We start from the raw sequence: 20,225 nt of genomic DNA, 5'->3' as shown, positions 1-20,225 counted from the left end.
AGAGTGGCTTGGGGCATGCTACTTCCTTCCAGGGAGGAACAGTCATTAGGAAGAAAGGACATGAACATTCAATAATCATCATAGTGGAGACTGACAGCTGTGAAAGATGGAATGAACGCCCTGGTGCAGTGAAAAAGCACAGACTATGGAACCCTGGTGGCATCACTTGTTAGCTATGTGATACTGGGCAGTTAGTTCCCTCCTCTGTGCTTTAGTTGTCTCAAACATAAACATGATAATAAACCCTGTTTTGGAAGGAGATCTTGAGGATGTAATAAGATGATGTATTTGAAATATATGGTACATATTAAGCTGTCAATAAATATTCCTTCCCCTCCTTTCATGACTAAATAATATCAAGCGCTAGAGAGAGATGGCATTTGACCCTATACCAAAGATACCAAATTATAAATATTGAATCCAGGAGACACTGCAGTGGAACCCTCCAGGTAAGCAAAAGCAGCAATAAAAGAGGAGCATACAGGATGGCTTTGTGGAGAGAGGCAGGAGTGACATTGATGGTAATGGACAATCCATGTTGGGGTAGACAGTTTATTCTGGTTCCATTTCTGTATGATAGATGAATACATAGCTCTAAAATCAGTTATCGTTCCTCAGTGTTTTTCAGTTGCCCCTTTTTCTTTCTGTCTCTCCATCTATTTATATTTCAGTAGAGGAGATACTTATTGCTCATTACATTTTCTGCCCTTTACACACAGTCCTAAGCAAGCGACCCACAAAATCCAGCCACAGTGAATAACCTCCATTCTTGTTAATAGGCTGACATCACTGGAAACTTGGCTTTCTGTCCTCAACTTAAAGACCCTCTTCTTGCCTCTCTGGTTTCAGTGACCATTTCAGATTTCCTTTTTTCGTTATCCAACTTGACCCTCCCACTCAGCCCTTGGCTGTTCTCACACCTCTGGTTTGAAGATATTAGCCGACTAAGGCCCTCGGAGCCTGTGATTGCCAGGGATGGGGGATTTGCCCAATGAATGATAAAAACAGCCTAACCCATCATCAGCACTGACTCTATTCAATGCAGAGAATACAAGCAGCCCCTCTGTTAGGCTGTTAGACATGGTTATTGGAAAAAAGTAAGTGTGTGTGTGTGTGTGTGTGTAAGGATGGGAGAGAAGGGTTGCTGTGTTTCTCTTGCATGCAAGTGACCGTATTTCAGATTAAGCAATGGGGGGTGTAGACTATGAAGCCCAAGGGCAGGAAAGGGCAGAGCTCTGCTGATGGAGTTATTTCTAAAGGGGGACCAATCAAAAATAATGGTTAAGAGTCATTGTGAACTTGTGGCAACATTAGGGATCGTAAGGGCTTAGGATGGGAACTCTCCCTATAATAGTGGGGAGGAGAGGGGCAATTACTGAGTTCCTTCACCTGGAGAAAGTGTCTCTGTGCTGGTAGGTAGCCTCCACACTTGGAACCACAATTTCTAGAAGAGTGTGCCTACGTGCATAGGCCAGGTATTGATAGGAATTCTCTCTGATGCCATGTATCGCATTCTCGGCTACATTTCATTTAAGAGGTTCTGTGGCACCCTGCTCATTCCACATAAAGAGTGTCCAACACATATTATCCTTTACAGTAATTGTCTGGCATGGGAGCAAAGACGTAACTGAGTAGGGCTAAAAGGAGGGGTGAAATATATCCATTCAGGACAAGTCCAATTCATGATCTCCCACCCAAAAGAAAACATTGCCACTTTTATATACATGATGTTTCATTAGTCCTGTTATTTATTGTGTCACTGGGTATGCAAGTTTGCTGTGCCTGATAAAGCATCTTTATTCTTGCTCACTTAAAGGAGGGCTGTTCTTCCCCTGACTTCAGTCCTCCTCTGAAATCAGCACAAAGAATTCAAGCGAATTACAGTTCAGTTTGTTTCCATCAGCTACATGCCAAGGATGGAAATGCATGAGATACTATCTCCCTCCTCTAGCTGAGACCAAGCCCAACAGCTAAGATCAAAAAATATTTTTAAAATGCTGCCTAGGTAACAGGTAACATGCCAGGGTTGAGCTGATTACAAAGTTCTAAGATTCATCAGTACATTAACTTAGTAAATGTTCCTACCAAATTGTAGGCTACATATTGTTAATCATCATTGTCTTGAAACTCTTTTTTTTTTTAACATCTTTATTGGAGTATAATTGCTTTACATTGTTGGATTAGTTTCTGCTGTATAACAAAGTGAATCAGCTATACGTATACATATATCCCCATATCCCCTCCTTCCCAACCTCCCTATCCCACCCCTCTAGGTGGTCACAAAGCTCTGAGCCGATCTCCCTGCTATGCGACTGCTTCCCCCTAGCTATCTGTTTTACATTCAGTAGTGTATATATGTCCATGCCACTCTCTCACTTCGTCCCAGCTTACCCTTCCCACTCCCCGTGTCCTCAAGTCCATTCTCTACGACTGCATCTTTATTCCTGTCCTGCCCCTAGGTTCTTCAGAGCCATTTTTTTCCCTTAGATTCCATATATATGTGTAAGCATATGGTATTTGTTTTTCTCTTTCTGACTTACTTCAGTCTGTATGACAGACTCTAGGTTCATCCACCTCACTACATATAACTCAATTTCGTTTCCTTTTATGACTGAGGAATATTCCATTGTATATATGTGCCACATCTTCTTTATCCATTCATCTGTCCATGGACACTTAGGTTGCTTCCATGTCCTGGCTATTGTAAATAGTGCTGCAATGAACATTGGGGGTGCATGTGTCTTTTTGAATTATGGTTTTCTCTGGGTATATGCCCAGTAGTGAGATTGCTGGGTCATATAGTAGTTCTATTTTTAGTTTTATAAGGAACCTCCATACTGTTCTCCATAGTGGTTGTATCAATTTACATTCCCACCAACAGTGCAAGAGGGTCCCCTTTTTGTCTTGAAATGGTTATGATCAATTAAAGAATCTGAAGCAACTATCACACCCTTCTCGAAAGAATTTCTCCTAAATAGTGCATGGGGCAGATATTTCTGCCAAGATATGGCCTTTTGTCTGGGTAGCTACCACTTACCAGTATCAAACCAAGCAGCCCACAACCTTCTCTTGCAAAGCCTGAGAAGAGAACCTTGGACTAGAGCTCTGGTTCCTATACCCCCATTATCCCCCAAAAAGTCATGATGGCTCGCACGAAAAATGTTTGAGATCCATGACGTGAATCATACCTGTCTGGAAGGTATTCTTTGGCTTCTTCCACAGTGCTTGGTCCAATTAACTGTTTCCAGTGTCCTAAACCATTTTCTCTTACTAAAACAAGGACTAGAGATGGACCGCTGTTAGAAAAGAAAAAACAAAGTTAATGAAAGGCTGGCTTGTAGCTAATTATAGGTAGATAATACAAGTGTGTTTGTTAGACGAAAAAAGTAAAATAACTCTTTTTATCAAGAGTATGAAATTAATTTCTGTTGGTGTACTCTCAAGAGCATGTTCATGAAAGAATGGAAGCGGAGAAAGGAAGGGAAGAGAAGGGGCTTGGTTCTGATAGAGTGGTCCTTATATCGTCCCCATGCTCCTGCTGATTTATATACCCTTGCTGGCTTCTGCCCCAGCTGCTGTTTCATTTACTCTTCTAGAAACCTGACAGATTTCTAGCCTCCCATTCGTCTTCTAGGACTAGTGATCTTTAGGATTACCAAAGTCCTTGAGAGTCAGTCACAGCTCTCTTACTTGGACTTAATGATGCTGCACACTCTGGCTTCTGGCATTCAACTCAACTGGACTCCAGGGGCTTCACCCAGAACCTTGCATTGCTCTAATAACATTCCAGGAGGACCAGAGAAGACACACAGTTGAGCAGGGAATCAAAATGGGAGGGAGATTGGCAAAGAAGTAGACTCAGCACATCTTTACAGAATTGAGAGATTTGGCACCTTGTACAGAAAGCAGGGTTAAGAGGTTTAAATGATTCAAATATAAATCAGACTGTGCTTTCTCAACCTGCAATCTGTTTTACCTGGTCATATTTTCTATGAGCTTTCCAAAATAATCTTTATTTTCATATTCCATGCACAGTGTTTTTGCTTCTTCTTCTGATAACACTATTTGTCTCTGCATCAGTATTTTAAAGCCTTCATCTTGAATAATATTCAAAACATCCTCTAAATAAAAAGTTATAATAAGTTTTAAAGTGCTAGATTATTGGTTATACACACAATACAGACTGTATTATCATGAGGACATAGAATGCATTTCATTCTCATATGAAATTTAAGTTTATAAAAATAGCTTATTAGATTTTAATTTAAGATGAATAATATTCTTAACATATCAAATTTATGATGCCATTTCCAATTTTTCAGTGGACCAAAATCTATAGGTTTGGGGATGGGGGATTTATAAAAGAAAAAATTGTATAGTCAGATTAAAGTTAATATAATGACATTCTCAGATGTGCTAGGGCTCAGAAAACAAAATAATTAAGTACATATCTTTTTTTTTTTTTTTTTTTTGCGGTTCGCAGGCCTCTCACTGTTGTGGCCTTGCCTGTTGTGGAGCACAGGCTCCGGACGCGCAGGCTCAGCGGTCATGGCTCACGGGCCCAGCTGCTCCGCGGCATGTGGGATCTTCCTGGACCAGGACACGAACCCGTGTCCCCTGCATCAGCAGGCGGACTCTCAACCACTGCCCCACCAGGGAAGCCCCATATCTTTTTTTAATGTGCTTAAATATAAGCTCTAGATAACTGAGAGAGGAAATATAATTAAGTGATTAAAAAGTGTGAAATTAATGGACCTAAGGACTGTGGGAAGCATGAAAACTAGTTTATATAAGAAAAAAGTTCTATGTATGTCTGCTGTATACCTACCTGATTATAAACAAAATATAAATTGCAAAATACCATCAAAGGACATGTCATGTAAAAGTAACTTAACAACCACCATCTGTGTACTAAAACTTCAAAGAACATTAACAAAAGCTAAGATAATAGAAGAAATTGGAAGTGGGTTGGGGCTGAGAATGGGGAGAGGAATAAAACTCTGCTAAACTTGAAACAAATTTACTCTTGATTTTGCAAGATAATCAAATATGAGTTTAAACATACTTCAAACATGTAAAAGCAACATAAGTATAACTGATTAAAAAGATAGTCATCTCCCCAAATACTGGAAAAAGTAATTGCAAGAGATGCTTAGTCCTTATAGCAAAATACTTAAACCAAAGATTACAGCAAGGAAGCATAGAAAACAGTAATAAACACAGTTGTAATTATAAAACTGTATGAATTAAGATCCTCTCCTAATAGATTAGATTAAGGCCAACCCATTTCCAAATTCAGAACACTGCATACTAAAAATTATGAGTCCAAGCTAAAAGCAGGAAAGTCTTAATTACCGAGCAATAAGGAATTATAATAAATGGAGGAAAATTCAAATCCAGAAGTTAAAAAGGGAACAAGAATAGACACCCAAGGCATCAGAATGAATGCAAATGAATTATTATAGATAAAAACAAAAATTAAGAAATTATGAAAGAAATCCTTTTGCATTGTTTTTTGAAAAAAATTGTAGTGCTTTTTTTTTTTTAGAAAGTGAGCTTCTAATAAATCTAATCCAGCAAAAACTAAGAACAGACAAATAAAGCACATTATGAGTGAGAAATAGGTACAATTACCCACCATGATATTAAAACAGTTTTTGGTGGGTGTCCTAGGCTAGTACATTTGAAGGTAAAGAAATGAATTTCAAAGGAAGTATAAATGGCCATTCAATGATCCAAGAAGTTTTAAAAACTGGAAGATAGGTAACTATGGAAGAAATTTTAAAACTTGTCTAAAAGCCTACTTGACACCCCAAATGAGGGATCAGCTTAGGTAGCTTAATTAATAAATTTTAAGTTATGTACAGTTCATCTGACACTTAAAACTCTCCCAGTGTGCTTAACATAAAGAAAAGTTAGAATAATCCTGACACAATACCTGGGAAAGATTAAAGAACAATATTTTAACTAAAATAAATATTATCAAACCAACTCCAATAGCATGGTATACACATGAGCTATGAAAGTTTATTCACAGAACCAGGGGGAGGATGAACTTTTAAAAATCTGTTATAATCGTATCAATAGGTCAGCAGGTCAAAGAAGAAAAAATATTTCATGTTCATCTCAGTAAATAACGAAAAAGCATTGGATTACATTCAAAATTGTTTTGTATCATGTGGCAGATAAAAAGATTTTGGAATATAGAGATTTTTGCCTAAACTCTAAAGCCAACATCATAATTGAAAACACTGGAGGCATTAATATCAGTCAGGGGTAAAACAAAGGTAAGATGTTACCCTAATGGCCTTTAATTATTTAACATTTTTCTGGAAGTACTAAGCAATCCATAAAGATAACAAAACATTTTTTTTTCTTTTTTATCAATATTTTTTATTGAATATAGTTGATTTAAACTGTTGTGTTAATTTCTGCTATACAGCAAAGTGATTCAGTTATACATACATACATTCATTTTTTTAATATTGTTTTCCATTATGGATTATAATAGGATAATGAATATAGTTCCCTGTGCTATAGAGTAGGACCTTGTTGTGTATCCATTCTATATATAATAGTTTGCATCTCCTAATCCCAACCTCCAAATCCTTCCCTCCCCCTTGGCAACCACCAGTCTGTTCTCAATATCCATGATACTGTTTCTGTTTCATAGATAGGTTCATTTGTGTCATATTTTAGATTCCACATGTAAGTGATATCATATGCTATTTGTCTTTCTCTTTCTGACTTACTTAGTATGAGAATCTCTAGGTGCATCCATGTTGCTTGCAAATGGCATTCTTTCATTCTTTTTATGGCTGAGTAGTATCCCATTTTATATATGTACCACATCTTCTTTATCCATTCATCTGTCGATGGACATTTAGGTTGTTTTCATGTTTTGGCTATTGTAAACAGTGCTGCAATGAACATTGGGGTGCATGTGTCTTTTTGAATTATAGTTTTGTCTGGATATATGCCCAGGAATGGGATTGCTGGATCATATGGTAATTCTATTTTTAGTTTTCTGAGGAACCTCCATACTGTTTTCCACAGTGGCTGCACCAACTTATATTCCCACCAACAATGTAGGAGGGTTCCCTTTCCTCCACACCCTCTCCAGCATTTGTTATTTGTAGACTTTTTTTTTAATGCTGTAATACGCTACTTTATTCAAAGTGTCATATGGTCATTGTCCTACATAATAATTAATTGATAGATAATTATCCAAGTATTCAAATACATTGATATTTTATCATAAAATAATTATTTTGGTAGACTCTAATACAGTTTTTAAAATGATTTTACATATTAGCCGACTTGATCTTTATAATAATCCTACAAGCAGATAAAGTAGGATAACAAAATTGAACAAAATGGGTAACATTACGTTTGCATATAAGCTGTTTGGAAAATTCAGGAATCTATTTTTAAAAGGTAAATCGTATTAAAAAACATAATTCAGTAAGTAAAAATATACAGAAGCCACTGTATTTCTTATACAGAAAATAAATTTAGGGGGAAAAAGATGTCATTCACTATGGGGAAAAAAACTAGGAATAGTCCTGAAAAGAAATAGCATTAAAACAGCACCAACAACTATGAACAGCTGACCTTTTACTGAGTGAATACTTCGGAGCAAAGAACATTACATATATTACCATATTTAACAGAAAAATAAGATAACAAGGGCTATAATAAAGAAAACTTATATTTGAATAAAAGATGCAATAGAGGAATAGAGGTACACTATATTTCTTGAAAATAAATGAGAATATGGTGAAGATGTCAATTTTCTTCAAGTTAAATAATCCACATAGACTTTGTTTTAGAATTCCTTGAAGTGACCCAGAATAATTAAATGTCAGTAATTGTCAACATTTACCTAAAAAGAAGAGTGATGAGTTACCACGTAACTACTAAATGGCAAACATAGCAACTTGAAATGATCAGAAACTGAGGTTAAAGTCAAGCAGTGGGCCAGTGGGAGAGTGATACAGAATAACCAACTTCAAATTTTGTTTTCCCCCTTTTTAAATAACACCTTTATGCCATCCTCAAGTATCAGTACGGTTTGCACATCACAGTAGTAGTATGTTATTATACTAACAGCTACCACCAAAATTCTTCATAGGAGAAAATTGTATTTGCTTGGGAAAAATTATTTCAACAAATTATTAAGAGTAGAAGGTGAGATCTTTGCAACTTGGTTGAAGGTGGATTTGCTTTGCTTAGAAAAATTGAAAAAAATTATATTCACTTCCCAGGAACAGGAGTCAGGATTTCGGTGGCAAACCAAACCAATATGAAAGGTGACCAATATGAAAGCAGAAACTGCTAAATACTACCAAGAGCTGTTGAACAGACGACAGGCCATTTGAAAGTTGGATTTGGCAATTTGGAAGTTGTTGGTGAACTTGACTAGGATAGTTCTGGCCAGAAGCTCAGTTGGAGGGGGGGTCAGGAGTGGGTGAGGGTCAAGAAGACGATTCGCTGAGCCAGACAGCTCCCTGAGAAGTTGCCCATTGCCGAGGAACAGAGAGACGGGGTATCAGCTGACGGGGTGTGGGATCCAATGAAGTTTTTCTGGTTTTGTTTTTATTTCACTATTATGTTTATTATTATGTTGGAGCATGTTTCTGTGCTAATAGGGAAAGCTCAGTAGCAAGGGAGGAACTGATGTTGCAAGAAAGGAAGGGGCATTTGCAGATGTGAAGTCCTTGGGAGAATGGGTAGAAATGGCATACCTGGACCAAGAAAAGGGCTGGTGTTTTTTGTTTTTTTTTTTTGGCCACGCTGCACGGCTCGCGGGATCTTAGTTCCCTGACCAGGGATCAAACCCCATCCTCCTGCAGTGGAAGCGCAGAGTCCTAACCACTGGACCGCCAGGGAAGTCCCAAGGGCTGGCCTTTGATGGATCATGCACACAACAGGGTTTCCTCCCCTGGTCACTGCTTCTTATTTACAGAGGAACCAGGTAGCAGAAGACACACCCCTCAACTTCCTGCCACCAGCACATCAACTGGATCTGTGTGTATCCAGCCCTCTTTCCCTCTTGCTATATAGAAGAGAAATCTCTTCTAAGCCCAGTCCTATGCATCTTCTACAGAAATTATTTCCTCCCAACTCTCAGTGACCTTAGCCTGTCCTAATCTTCTCTCTTTTTCTTGTATCTTCAGCTGTTCCTTCTCTGCTGGTTGGTTCCTTCCCGTGAGCCTTTATCTACGATCAGAGTTTTCCAACCTCAAAATAAAATAACAGTTAAAAATCTGTCAAATATTACTTCTTTCTTTAAAAACATAAATCTGATTCTTTTTTTAAAATTAATTAATTTATTTATTTATTTTTGGCTGTGTTGGGTCTTCGTTTCTGTGCGCGGGCTTTCTCTAGTTGCAGCGAGCGGGGGCCACTCTTCATTGTGGTGCGCGGGCCTCTCACTGTCGCGGCCTCTCTTGTTGCGGAGCATGGGCTCTAGGCGTGCGGGCTTTAGTAGTTGTGGCACGTGGGCTCAGTAGTTGTGGCTCACGGGCTCCAGACATGCAGGCTCAGTAGTTGTGGCTCATGGGCTTTGTTGCTCCGCGGCATGTGGGATCCTCCCAGACCAGGGCTCGAACCTGTGTCCCCTGCATTGGGAGGCAGACTCTCAACCACTGTGCCACCAGGGAAGCCCCAAATATTACTTCTGTAATTCTGGCTTGTCCTGGTTTCATTGTGTATAATCTCCCAACCCAGGTTTGAGACTGACTTTTGCTGCAAGCACTTCACTGAAACTACTCAAGTTTCCCCTTTTCCTGGCTAATTCAAACTTGACTTCTTTAGTCTCTGCGTAAACAATGCTTCCTCCAAGAAGTTTCATGTAACCGTCCCTGCTTGGCTAAGCCATACTTATCCTCCCACTCAAATACGGGCTGTGTGTCCCACCTATTTGATACCCAGTGAGGCATCTCTTATCATAGCACTTTCCACACTCAGCTGTTATTACCAATTACTTAGATGTATTTTTCAGCAGATCATTTTACTGGTTGGGATAAAGATTATGCTGTGTAGAAAATTAAACCTAAAACCCTAGTGGCTCCATACATCAGAGATAGCACCAATGTTACATGTTCATAATAAAGCTGCCTACAGCAGCTTTTTTATAATAGCCAAAAACTGGAAGCAACTAAGATGTCCTCTAATAGGTAACTAGACAAACTTTGGTATATTCATGCAATGTAATGTTATTCAGCTATAAAAAGAAATGAGCCACAAAAAAGACACAAAGGAACCTTAAGTCTATATTGTTAAGTGAAAGAAATTCATCACTGTATGATTCCAAGTGTGTGACATTCTGGAACATGCAAAATCATAGAGACAGAAGAAAGATCAGAGAGTGCCGGGGGTTGGGAGGGAGGAATGGAAGGATGAATAGGAGAAGCACGAGGGACTTTTAGGCAGTGATTCCACCATGTATGATACTGTAAAAGGGATACATGACATTATGATTTTGTCAAAACCCATAGAATGTACAAAACAAAGAGCAAACCTTAATGTCAGCTATGAACTTTAGTCAATAACAATGTATTGTTATTGGTTCATTAGTTATAAAAATGTATCATAATAATATAAGATACTAATAGAAGAAGCTGTTGCAGGGGCAGGCATATGGGAACACTGTACTATCTTTCTTAATTTTTCTGTAAATCAACAGCTATTCTAAAATATAAATTCTATTCATTCAAAAAATTATGTACATATTGTTCAGGGTTTAAAAGGCAAACAGAAATATCCAAAGAAGAGAACTCTAGGCCCAGATAGCTTCACTGGTAAATTCCAGTAAATATTTAAGAAAGATGTAATATCAATTCTACACCATCTCTTCTAGAAAACAGGAGCGACTGCTTTTCATCTCATTTGATGAGGGAGGCCTGCATTACCCATTACCCTAACACCAAAACCAGATAAAGACATTACAAGAAAAGTCCTCAACAAAATATTGAAAATTCAAATCCAGCAGTATGTAAAAAAGGACAATATACAACCACCAAGTGTGATTTATCTGGAGAATGCAAGGCTGGTTCAATATTCCAAAATCAAAGTAATTGCCGTATTATTAAACTCAAGAAAAAATTTTGAGAAAATACAACATCCATTCATGATATTAAAAAAATAAAAACCAACACTCTCCCAAAGCTAGGAATAGGTGGGAATTTTCTTAATTTAATAAAGGGCATATACAGCTAACATTGTACTTAACGGTAAAAGACTGAACGCTTTTACTGTAAGATCAGGAGCAAGGTAACTTGTATACTCTCATCTCTCTTATTCAGCATCATACAGGAAGTTCCAGCCAGTCCAATGAGGCAAACAAAAGAAATAAAAGGTGTCCATATTGGAAAGGAAGAGGTAAAACTCTCTCAATTTGTAGATGATATTATTGTCTACATCGATGGTTCCCAATCCTTCAAGGGTGCATTTAACAACGTCTGGAGATATTTTTTGGTTTTCACAACTAGGAGGTGAGGAGATGCTACTGACATGTAGTGAGTAGAGGCCAAGGATGTTGCTGAACATCTTCCAGTGCACATGACACAGCCCCTCAACAAAGCATAACCTAGCCCAAAGTGTAAGTAGGTCTGAGGTTCAGAAACCGTGGTCTACATAGAAATTCCCAAGGAAACTACGTCAAAGGTCCTAGAACTAAGTAGTTTAGCGAGTCAGAGAATACAAGGTCAACATACAAATATCCATTGTATTTCCGTACACTAGATATAAAAAAGAATTAATAGTGTGAATTTATGGTTTGTGTTCTTGCTCTGCCAATATTCACTCTACTCTGTGAATATGGGATGAAGTTAAAAATAACTAGCACTTTTTAAGTGCCAGGCACTTTATTTATGTTTTCTCACTTTAGTCTTCTGAATTTAAGCATGAAGAAATAGACCTGGTAAAGTATCCTTTTTCAAATCACACTCTTAATGAGGGTTTCACCCAAGCTTTGAGCTAAGGCATTTCAGACATGAATGCTTCTAATCTATATTATGTAATAATTCTTGCCCTGTTAAAATCTACCCTGACAAATTCCTAGGTTAGAAAACACTTTCTGAATATTTTAATTACAAAAATGTTTTATTCTTTTTATTGAGAAATTAGTAAATTAGTGTTAACTAAATATATTACTTCAAGTGCTTTTTCTTAAATGTTAAATTTCAAACTAGTATCTTTTAATATAATTATACTAGAGCTTATTCAAATCCCATGTACAAAGTAGTTAAACAATTTATACTTTATTCCTTACCTTTCCTTTCATTAAAGAGGGCTGGTCGAAGTAATGCCAGTATCTTTTCTAATTTTATGCCTTTAATTTTTTTAAAATCAGGGATGAAGACGTCAATAAACTTAGTATTACTTATAGTCTCTTCAACATCACAAAACTGAGATATTTGTTGTCTTTCCAGGTATTCTTGGAAACTGTTGAAATCCAAAATATGATTATAAACTGAAGTTTAATAATCATGCCAGAAAATTAAAATTGATAATATGTTCACAAATAAATTAGAGTTTAGTAAAACAAACAAAAATTGAATTTCACACAAAGGTAAGTTATATCTCTCTATCATATCAAAGAATATGTATTTAGTTCCACCTTTATTGAACCAATCCAAAAATCAGTTACATGAAATCATGTATGTTTGATTTCATGAGAGGATTTTAAGGAGACCAAATTAAAATATGTTAAAAAAATTTTTTCTTTCCGCTATGTAAAGCTTTCCAGATAGTTTCTATTTTTCCTTTTAATTTTGTCTGAATCAAGGCTTATTTAGGAATACATTTCATGTTTTCAAATACATAAGACATTTGGGTCATTTTATTATTTATTTCCAACTTTATTGGATTATAATCAGCAAATGCATGTGGTGAGATCTTAATTTTTAAAAATTTGTTAAGTTTTCTTTGCAAACAAAGCAAATTTATTTGTGGGATTTGAAGTTATATATTCATATTTCATAAATTATAGCTCATTTATTATACACAATTATGGAATATGTATTTGCCATCCCTATATATCCTTGCTTTTTTGTCTGCTGTGTATTGAGATCTCTGACCATAAAGTTATTTTTATCCAGTTCTTGTTTTTCTGGTACTTGTATCTTTATGTATGTTATCTATGTTGTTTGGGGCATACATTTTTTGACTACTCTGTCTTCTTCATAAATGTTTTCTTATACATCGTGTCCTTCTTTATCAAGTTTAACACTTTTAATGTTCAATTCTAATACTTTATTTTTCCTGACTAATTTTTTTTACCATTCCTTTATTTTTTTATTTTTCTTTGTGTCTTCTAAGTAGAATATAGATGAGTACAGTTTTTAAAACTTTTTATTTTGAAAAAATATAAATTGGCAGAAAAATTGCAAGATCGGGATAATGAACTTTAGATTCAACAACTGTCAGCATTTTGTCACATTTGTTCTTTCTCTTTCTCTCTCATCCCCCAATGAGAGTGTGTGTGTCTGTGTGTGTGTTTTGGCTTAACCATTTAAGAATAGACTGCAGATATTTTCACCATTCACCCTCCTAAATACCTCAGGAAAGTTTACACTGATATAAGACTATTATCTCATGAACAGTCCATATTCAAATTTCAGCAATTTTATAATACTCTCCTATCGATAGTAATTTTTCCTAATCCTGGATCATACATTGCATGCAGTTGCCTGAAGTGCCTAGTCTTCTTCAACCTCTAACAATGGCTCAGTCTTTCTTGTCTTTTCTTTTTAATTTCTTTTTTTTTAACATCTTTATTGGAGTATAATTGCTTTACAGTGGTGTGTTAGTTTCTGCTTCATAACAAAGTGAATCAGCTATACATATACATATGTTCCCATTATCTCTTCCCTCTTGCGTCTTGTCTTTTATGATACTGATATTTTGAAGACTCCAGGCCAGTTGCTTTGTACAATAGACTCCTCATTTTGGATGGTTTCAAACTATGGAATGGCCCGATAGTTTCCTATTACATTCTGGGTATGATACTTTGGGAATACCACACCAGTATACATCACAATAGGAGGTACACAATGTCAGTTTTTCCCATTATTGGTGATATTAACATGGTCAGAGTGGTATCCCCCAGTTTTCTCCATTGAAAAGCTACAATTTCCACTTTGTAAATAATAAGAAATCTGAAAGGACACTATTTGAAAATGCATATATTATTCATGCAATGGATTTAGCACCCACTGATGATTTTTGTCTGCATCAATTATTATTATATGGTTTTTAATTTAGTTTGTTTTTGACCTTAATCTGGTAATCTCTATATTTGACAGGATAGTTAACCTTCTCGTATTTAGTATAACAGCCATATACCTGACTATATTCCTTCCATCTTACTTTATATCTACTCTTTATTCTACATGAGAGTTTATGTCCTTGATCCTTTAGGTTCTGGATCTACTTTAAAAAATGGCAGGTGGGGGGCTTCCCTGGTGGCGCAGTGGTTGAGAGTCCGCCTGCTGATGCAGGGGACACAGGTTCGTGCCCTTGTCCGGGAGGATCCCACATGCCGCGGAGCGGCTGGACCCGTGAGCCATGGCCGCTGAGCCTACGCGTCCGGAGCCTGTGCTCCACAATGGGAGAGGCCACAGCAGTGAGAGGACCGCGTACCGGAAAAAAAAAAAAAAAAAAAAAATGGCAGGTGGAAGTTTACAGCACCTGTTAGGCCATGTCTGCAGAAAAAGAGCTGTGAAAACTGATTCCCAGAAAAACGTGCTCCCCACCACTTCGTGCTGCCTGCTTGGGCCGATGCTCGGGATAAACACAGGCCAAAGGAAAAGAGGATGTCCATTAAAAGGAAAATACTGCAGACTTTGCAAAATAACATCAGCACATCTCGTTCCACCCCAATCCCGCCAAGTGCTTAAATTGTTCATCTTATTATGTGCATATTGAACAACTGGAGACAACTGCTTCTAAAAGTTGGATGCAGTAGACACCTACCTGAATAACAGCACCAGTGGAACACTGACTTCTCTTATGCCAGCTGTGTTAATAGTGTTTCACAGAACACTTTTTTAAAAAAATGGCTCAAAAATTCTGGTGTGAAATCTGGTATCTTTTTGAGCCCAACACTTCCCACCCAAACCTGCTCTGTAACCACTAAGTATCATTTTCCCTTAAAACTCACAGAGTAACTACTACTGTTTACAGAGCCCTTTGTCAGCAGTTGATTTACCCTATGAGTTGTTCTATCCCACTTCAAACTGGGAATTAATGATATTAGGGTCTCCCTGCTACCTAAAAGTTATGACATCACTAGGGACCAGCAGATGGACCTACTCAAGAAAAGCCACTATAACTTATTAATAAGACAGCAAGGAAAGTTCCAGAGATGCTCAGCCTAAACATGCAATGGAGGTGGGCTACCCAGAAGGGGGAGACACATCACGAAGCCTCGGGACTCAGCTACTCTGAACCTGGTCCTGCTCACCTCCCTTTCTTTCAGACTCGGCTCTGTTAATTCATGGGGTGAGCACTGGAGTTTCTGCATCTTCAGAGGAATAAAAGGCACAAATGGCAAGTGCATAAAACCAACAGTCTGTAAATGACTTATGTTCACTTTCGTATGTTTACAAACCGTTAACAAAAATATACAACTGTTCAGTTGTTAGCAGTTTCTCACCACTCACTCACTGCCTTGAGTAAAAGGGCAGAGTACTTTGGTGTCTCTGTAGGACGTGGAGAGGCAGAACTGGCGTGTGGAGAGACGGGAGAGGGGGCTGGCCTGGGAGGGACTAGGCCTGGTCCCGTTCTACCCCAGGAGGCCAGACTGGTGCGCCCAGCATTAGAGAGACAAATGGGAAATTCTTCCCTTTCTAATCTTCTTGATGTAAACTTTGAGGGCAACTCCAGCTTTGTTGAATATATAAACTTTTAGACTGGAAGGAATAGTTGTAGCTTTGACATAAAGATGTTTGTCCTTTTTTTTTTTCTTTCTTTTTGACCATGCGGTACAGCATGCAGGGATCCTAGTTCCCTGACCAGGGATCAAACCCGTGACCCCTGCAGTGGAAGCACGGAGTCTTAACCAGATGGACCACCAGGGAAGTCCCTAAAGATGTTTGTCTTTAGATTTGCGATATTTGGACATTACCTACTAACACATTGTAAACAATTTGTTTCCTGGTCTAGAGCTACCTTTCCTTCTTCTGCTTCATCCCCGAGGACTTGGCCATCTTCTGGTGGTCATCCCATGGTTCTTTAGATTCCGTCTCAGAATTAGATTCACTTTCATCCCAGGAAGGCTGTTTTTCCTTTCCTTGAGATAAAACTAGAATATAGCTTAGGCCACTTGTCATAAAAGAAACAAAATCTTCAAAGTCAGGCTACAAAATAAAATAAAATAAAAATCATATTATTAGGCTCCCAAAATGGATAGAGTTCAATGATGGCCCCTACCCAAGTCAAGGACATCTTTCCCTTCATGATCACTGGGCAAGAGAAAGTTACACACAATCCTCCTGTTAACAAACACATCTGTGAAGCACAGAAGTTCACAGCTGGCAGGGACTGATCTTAAAGATAGTCTAATAACTACTCTCAAACTGCAGGATGCTTCCAAGTCATCTGGAGGCCTTGCTAAAACACAGATTTCTGGTGTCCAGTCCCAGACTCTATGATTCAGTAGGTTTAGGGTGCCCAGGAATTGGATTTTCTCAGAAGTTCCCAGGTGATGCTCATGTAGCTGGTCCAACCCTTTCCCGGGGCCAAGAGAGATTGTCTGAGTGGTGCGGCTAGTTTATAAAGTGCTGTTTAGTAGAACTTTCTGTGACGACCAACATGTTCCGTGCTCTCCAGCATATGTAACCACAGGCAGCTGCTGAGCACTGAAATGTGGCTACTGCCACTGAGACTCCGAATTTTTAACTTTATTTAATTTTAATGAATTTAAGTTCAAATGGCCACATGTATCTAATGGCTGCCATGTTGAACAGTGCATTTCTAGAAGCTACTGTCTCCTGACGCCCCCAAGCCATTGCACTTTCTAACACAAAGCACTGCCCCCAGGCAAAAGAGAATCTAAAAAATAGCAGGAAGGATTTACCTTTAGGTAAAGAAAGGATTAAAGCTTTTTCCTGTGAAGTTTACCACAGGCAGCCTTCAACCTGGGATAAGAATCTACAGGAAAGGCCTGGATATTCACTTCCTGAGGGCTGATGAAGGGAGTGTTAGAGGACATAAAGAGATCTTCGCTCCAACAAAACACAATCAGAGCATCCACTTTTGCCTGGCTGCCTCTATTTCTACTGGAGATTTCTCCATAGTCCCCATCTTTGGATTAACCAGGATATGGACACCAACAGGGACACCTAGAGCTTACTTGGTTGGTCAGACTCATTCGGTTTTCTATAATGAGGATCTTAAACTTATAGGAATCCACTGTATTTGACAACACAATGGCTTTTTAAACTTTCTTACCTGGTCTGCTATTCGGCTGTAGAAGTACCTAACTTGTTCTTCAGTGAGCAGTTTCTTATCCTCTGCTTCTATGACAAATTCTGCATCAATAATCTTCAATTAGAGAGCATGGTCAGGTCCACATGTGTCGTGGAACCACACAGGTAAAACAAGTCAAGGACATTTGTTTCCTAGGCTTAATAAACCCCCCAGATTTGAATGCACTTCATGGTTGTGCTCAGCACAATCCATCGGACACGAGGTTGAAAGAGGCCCCAAAATATGTAAACAAAGAAGGTCCTTTTCATGCCCCCTAGTATTTAAGTTTTCACGGCTTGAACCAGAGAGAGACTCCACAATATTTCTATTATTTAAGTGAATTGTCTCAAGATGAAAAAAGAAAAAAAAAATCTAACTGAATTCCAAGAAAGATATCATAGTTTTCTGAATCATTCAAAAAGACATACATTTACAGGCACTTCTTAACCATCTATTTTCAAAATTGTTTTCAGTTTCTTCTTTTAAGGCTTTCCTTTGTCAAGTCTGTAACTCGTCATCTTGTATATCTTATTCTGATGGCAACAAAAATATCCAAATTACAGGGAAGGATAGAATTTAAGATGCAGCCATGCTTTGTCTTAAAATTTTTTAATTTAATGACAAATTCAGTGTGCGTGTCACTCAAGTATAACAATGTATAAAATGGACCGTCTGCTTTATAGTAGTTTAATTGTTGCTGCTTTGGCTGAAGAAAGAATGCATGATGGGAAGTTCACCAAGAGACACCCAGCCCATCCTGACATGGTTCCCCATGTGACCTCCTCTGTAGCACATGCAAACATTCTTACAAATTTCAATACAATTTTGTTGTTTCAACACAACGTCTTTGTTCAGGGGTCAGCAAACCACAGCCCACAGTCAAAACCTGGCCTGCCACCGGTTTTTAGAAACAAAGTTTACTGGAACACAGCCATGCCCATTTGTTTATCTACTGTCTAATGCTGCTCTCTTGATATGATGGCAGAGTTCAACTGCTGTGACAGAGATCACATGCCCCACAAACCTGAAAATAGTTACTGTCTGGCTCTTTATAGGAAAAGTCTGCTGACCTTTGGATTAGAATGCAATTTTGCTCTAAAAATTTTTTATCTGGGCTCTAAAAGCAAAACCTTAAATGCTTCCTTATGTTATCATGTATCTAAAAAGGACCATACGTTTGCGACAGTACACAGGGAATAAAGCAAGCTGATGTGAGCTGAGCTTAAACAAGTCTGCACTGCTAACAACTAAACACAAAGAAATCTGTTACAATCCAATGCAGGAACTGTAATGTTTATCATTTATATTGGATGCTGGTAGAGCAGAGTTCTTTAAATAAGGATGTTGAATAGGTCTAGCCTTTGTAAGACAGAATATTCATTCAAATGAACCAGAAGTTCATTATATTCTGTTTTACTCTAAATGATAAGCTTGTCTCCAAATTGAAAATTAAGGGATTGTTTTTTTGCAGTTAATTTAAAAATTAATTTTACAATTAATTTAAACTATTGTTGGGAAATATCACTTACTTTTTCTTTAATTTCTTGAACTTTTCTAGCAGTCACAGCATTGGGTTTGATAATGGCAATGCTGTATAGTTGGTCTAGGAAAAAAAATAGAAGAATTTCATTTTCTTGGCACAGACTCTAGAGAGTGAAGGATTTGGCAATTAGAAATGTAAACTACTAATGTCCAGTGAATTTTTATCCCTCAGCAGCTTTGTTATTATGGCATTGCAACTACCAAAGAGTTTCTACTTAGAATCAAAGTACGGTTCCTATATTTGCATGCAGGAGAAACATTCACAAGAGTTTGTAGTCAGTAGACCGAAAAAGAAAGAGTAGGTGGGCACTAGTTTATTTTATTTTATTTTATTCTATTCTATTCTACTTTTTCTATTCTATTGCCGCATCATACAGCTTGTGGGATCTTAGTTCCCCAACCAGGGATTGAACCCGGGCCCTCAGCAGTGAGAGCACAGAGTCCTACTAACCACTGGACCGCCAGGGAATTCCCGGCACTAGTTATTTTAATACAATTCACGTGCATTAGAATCGCACCCGTGATCCATCCAGCTCAGTATCACTAGTGACTTCAGTTTCAGTGCAAGCAAACATTACAAACCGATGGCTTTACCATCTGTGAATTTATCCACATTTATCTACACATTCTGATGATGAGCTTTTAGTGCAGAATAGCTCACTGAGCAAGCTGTTTGCCTCTGTTCCCTCCAGGGTGTGAACACACACTAATACGCCCACTCCGACAATCCAACGAAGGCAGGAAATTGTTCATCTTAAAGTAAACCAGGAGTGTGGGTCATCAAGGAAGAAATTATTTTCACAAGTTTTTGGAAGATGATGAAGGATGAAATAAGAGGAAACTGATGTCCAGATTACTCACAGGGCACAGGAGCCCCTGATCGAGGGTAACCTCTGAAAGGCCCCAGGCACAGAGACCAAAGGTAAGGCAAGGGGAGCAAAAGAGATTGCTTTTTAAGCTGAATCCAGTATTGCACAAATCATCATTAATCCTACCAGTCCCTTATCAATTAACGCTGGTGTCACTACCAGCTTTTTGCTGCAAGTGGTGCTGTAATGAGCATCCATGTACACAATTTCCCTCACTATTACTTTAAAGTAAATTTACTTACCAACACTTTGATAGCTTGCTTCCCCAGCATCTTCTGAATCTGAGTCTACAAACACAATTTCATTATACTATGGAAAAGGAATGCAAATAAAACA

The 20,225-nt window shown here is 38.0% G+C and overlaps 2 protein-coding genes across 2 annotated transcripts in view; one reads left to right on the top strand and one right to left on the bottom strand.

Annotated features, from left to right (window-relative positions):
* Window positions 1-20,225, top strand: part of PNPLA8 (patatin like domain 8, phospholipase A2) — a 135,608-nt gene that overhangs the window by 10,252 nt on the left and 105,131 nt on the right. The window lies entirely within an intron of this gene.
* Window positions 1-20,225, bottom strand: part of NME8 (NME/NM23 family member 8) — a gene marked incomplete at its 5' end in the record, with an annotated part of 37,063 nt that overhangs the window by 2,619 nt on the left and 14,219 nt on the right. Inside the window, 7 exons of the mRNA XM_081244726.1 lie at window positions 3,189-3,296; window positions 3,977-4,121; window positions 12,278-12,450; window positions 16,180-16,367; window positions 17,461-17,553; window positions 19,008-19,081; window positions 20,132-20,198. Coding sequence (XP_081100852.1) covers window positions 3,189-3,296; window positions 3,977-4,121; window positions 12,278-12,450; window positions 16,180-16,367; window positions 17,461-17,553; window positions 19,008-19,081; window positions 20,132-20,198 — 848 coding nt within the window. The remainder of the gene's footprint in view (window positions 1-3,188; window positions 3,297-3,976; window positions 4,122-12,277; window positions 12,451-16,179; window positions 16,368-17,460; window positions 17,554-19,007; window positions 19,082-20,131; window positions 20,199-20,225) is intronic.

This window comes from Mesoplodon bidens, assembly GCF_964165515.1.
Source record: "Mesoplodon bidens genome assembly, chromosome: 9".
Lineage (NCBI taxonomy): Eukaryota > Metazoa > Chordata > Mammalia > Artiodactyla > Ziphiidae > Mesoplodon > Mesoplodon bidens.
Note: the sequence above shows the minus strand (reverse complement) of the source record. Positions and strands in the feature narration are given on the sequence as shown.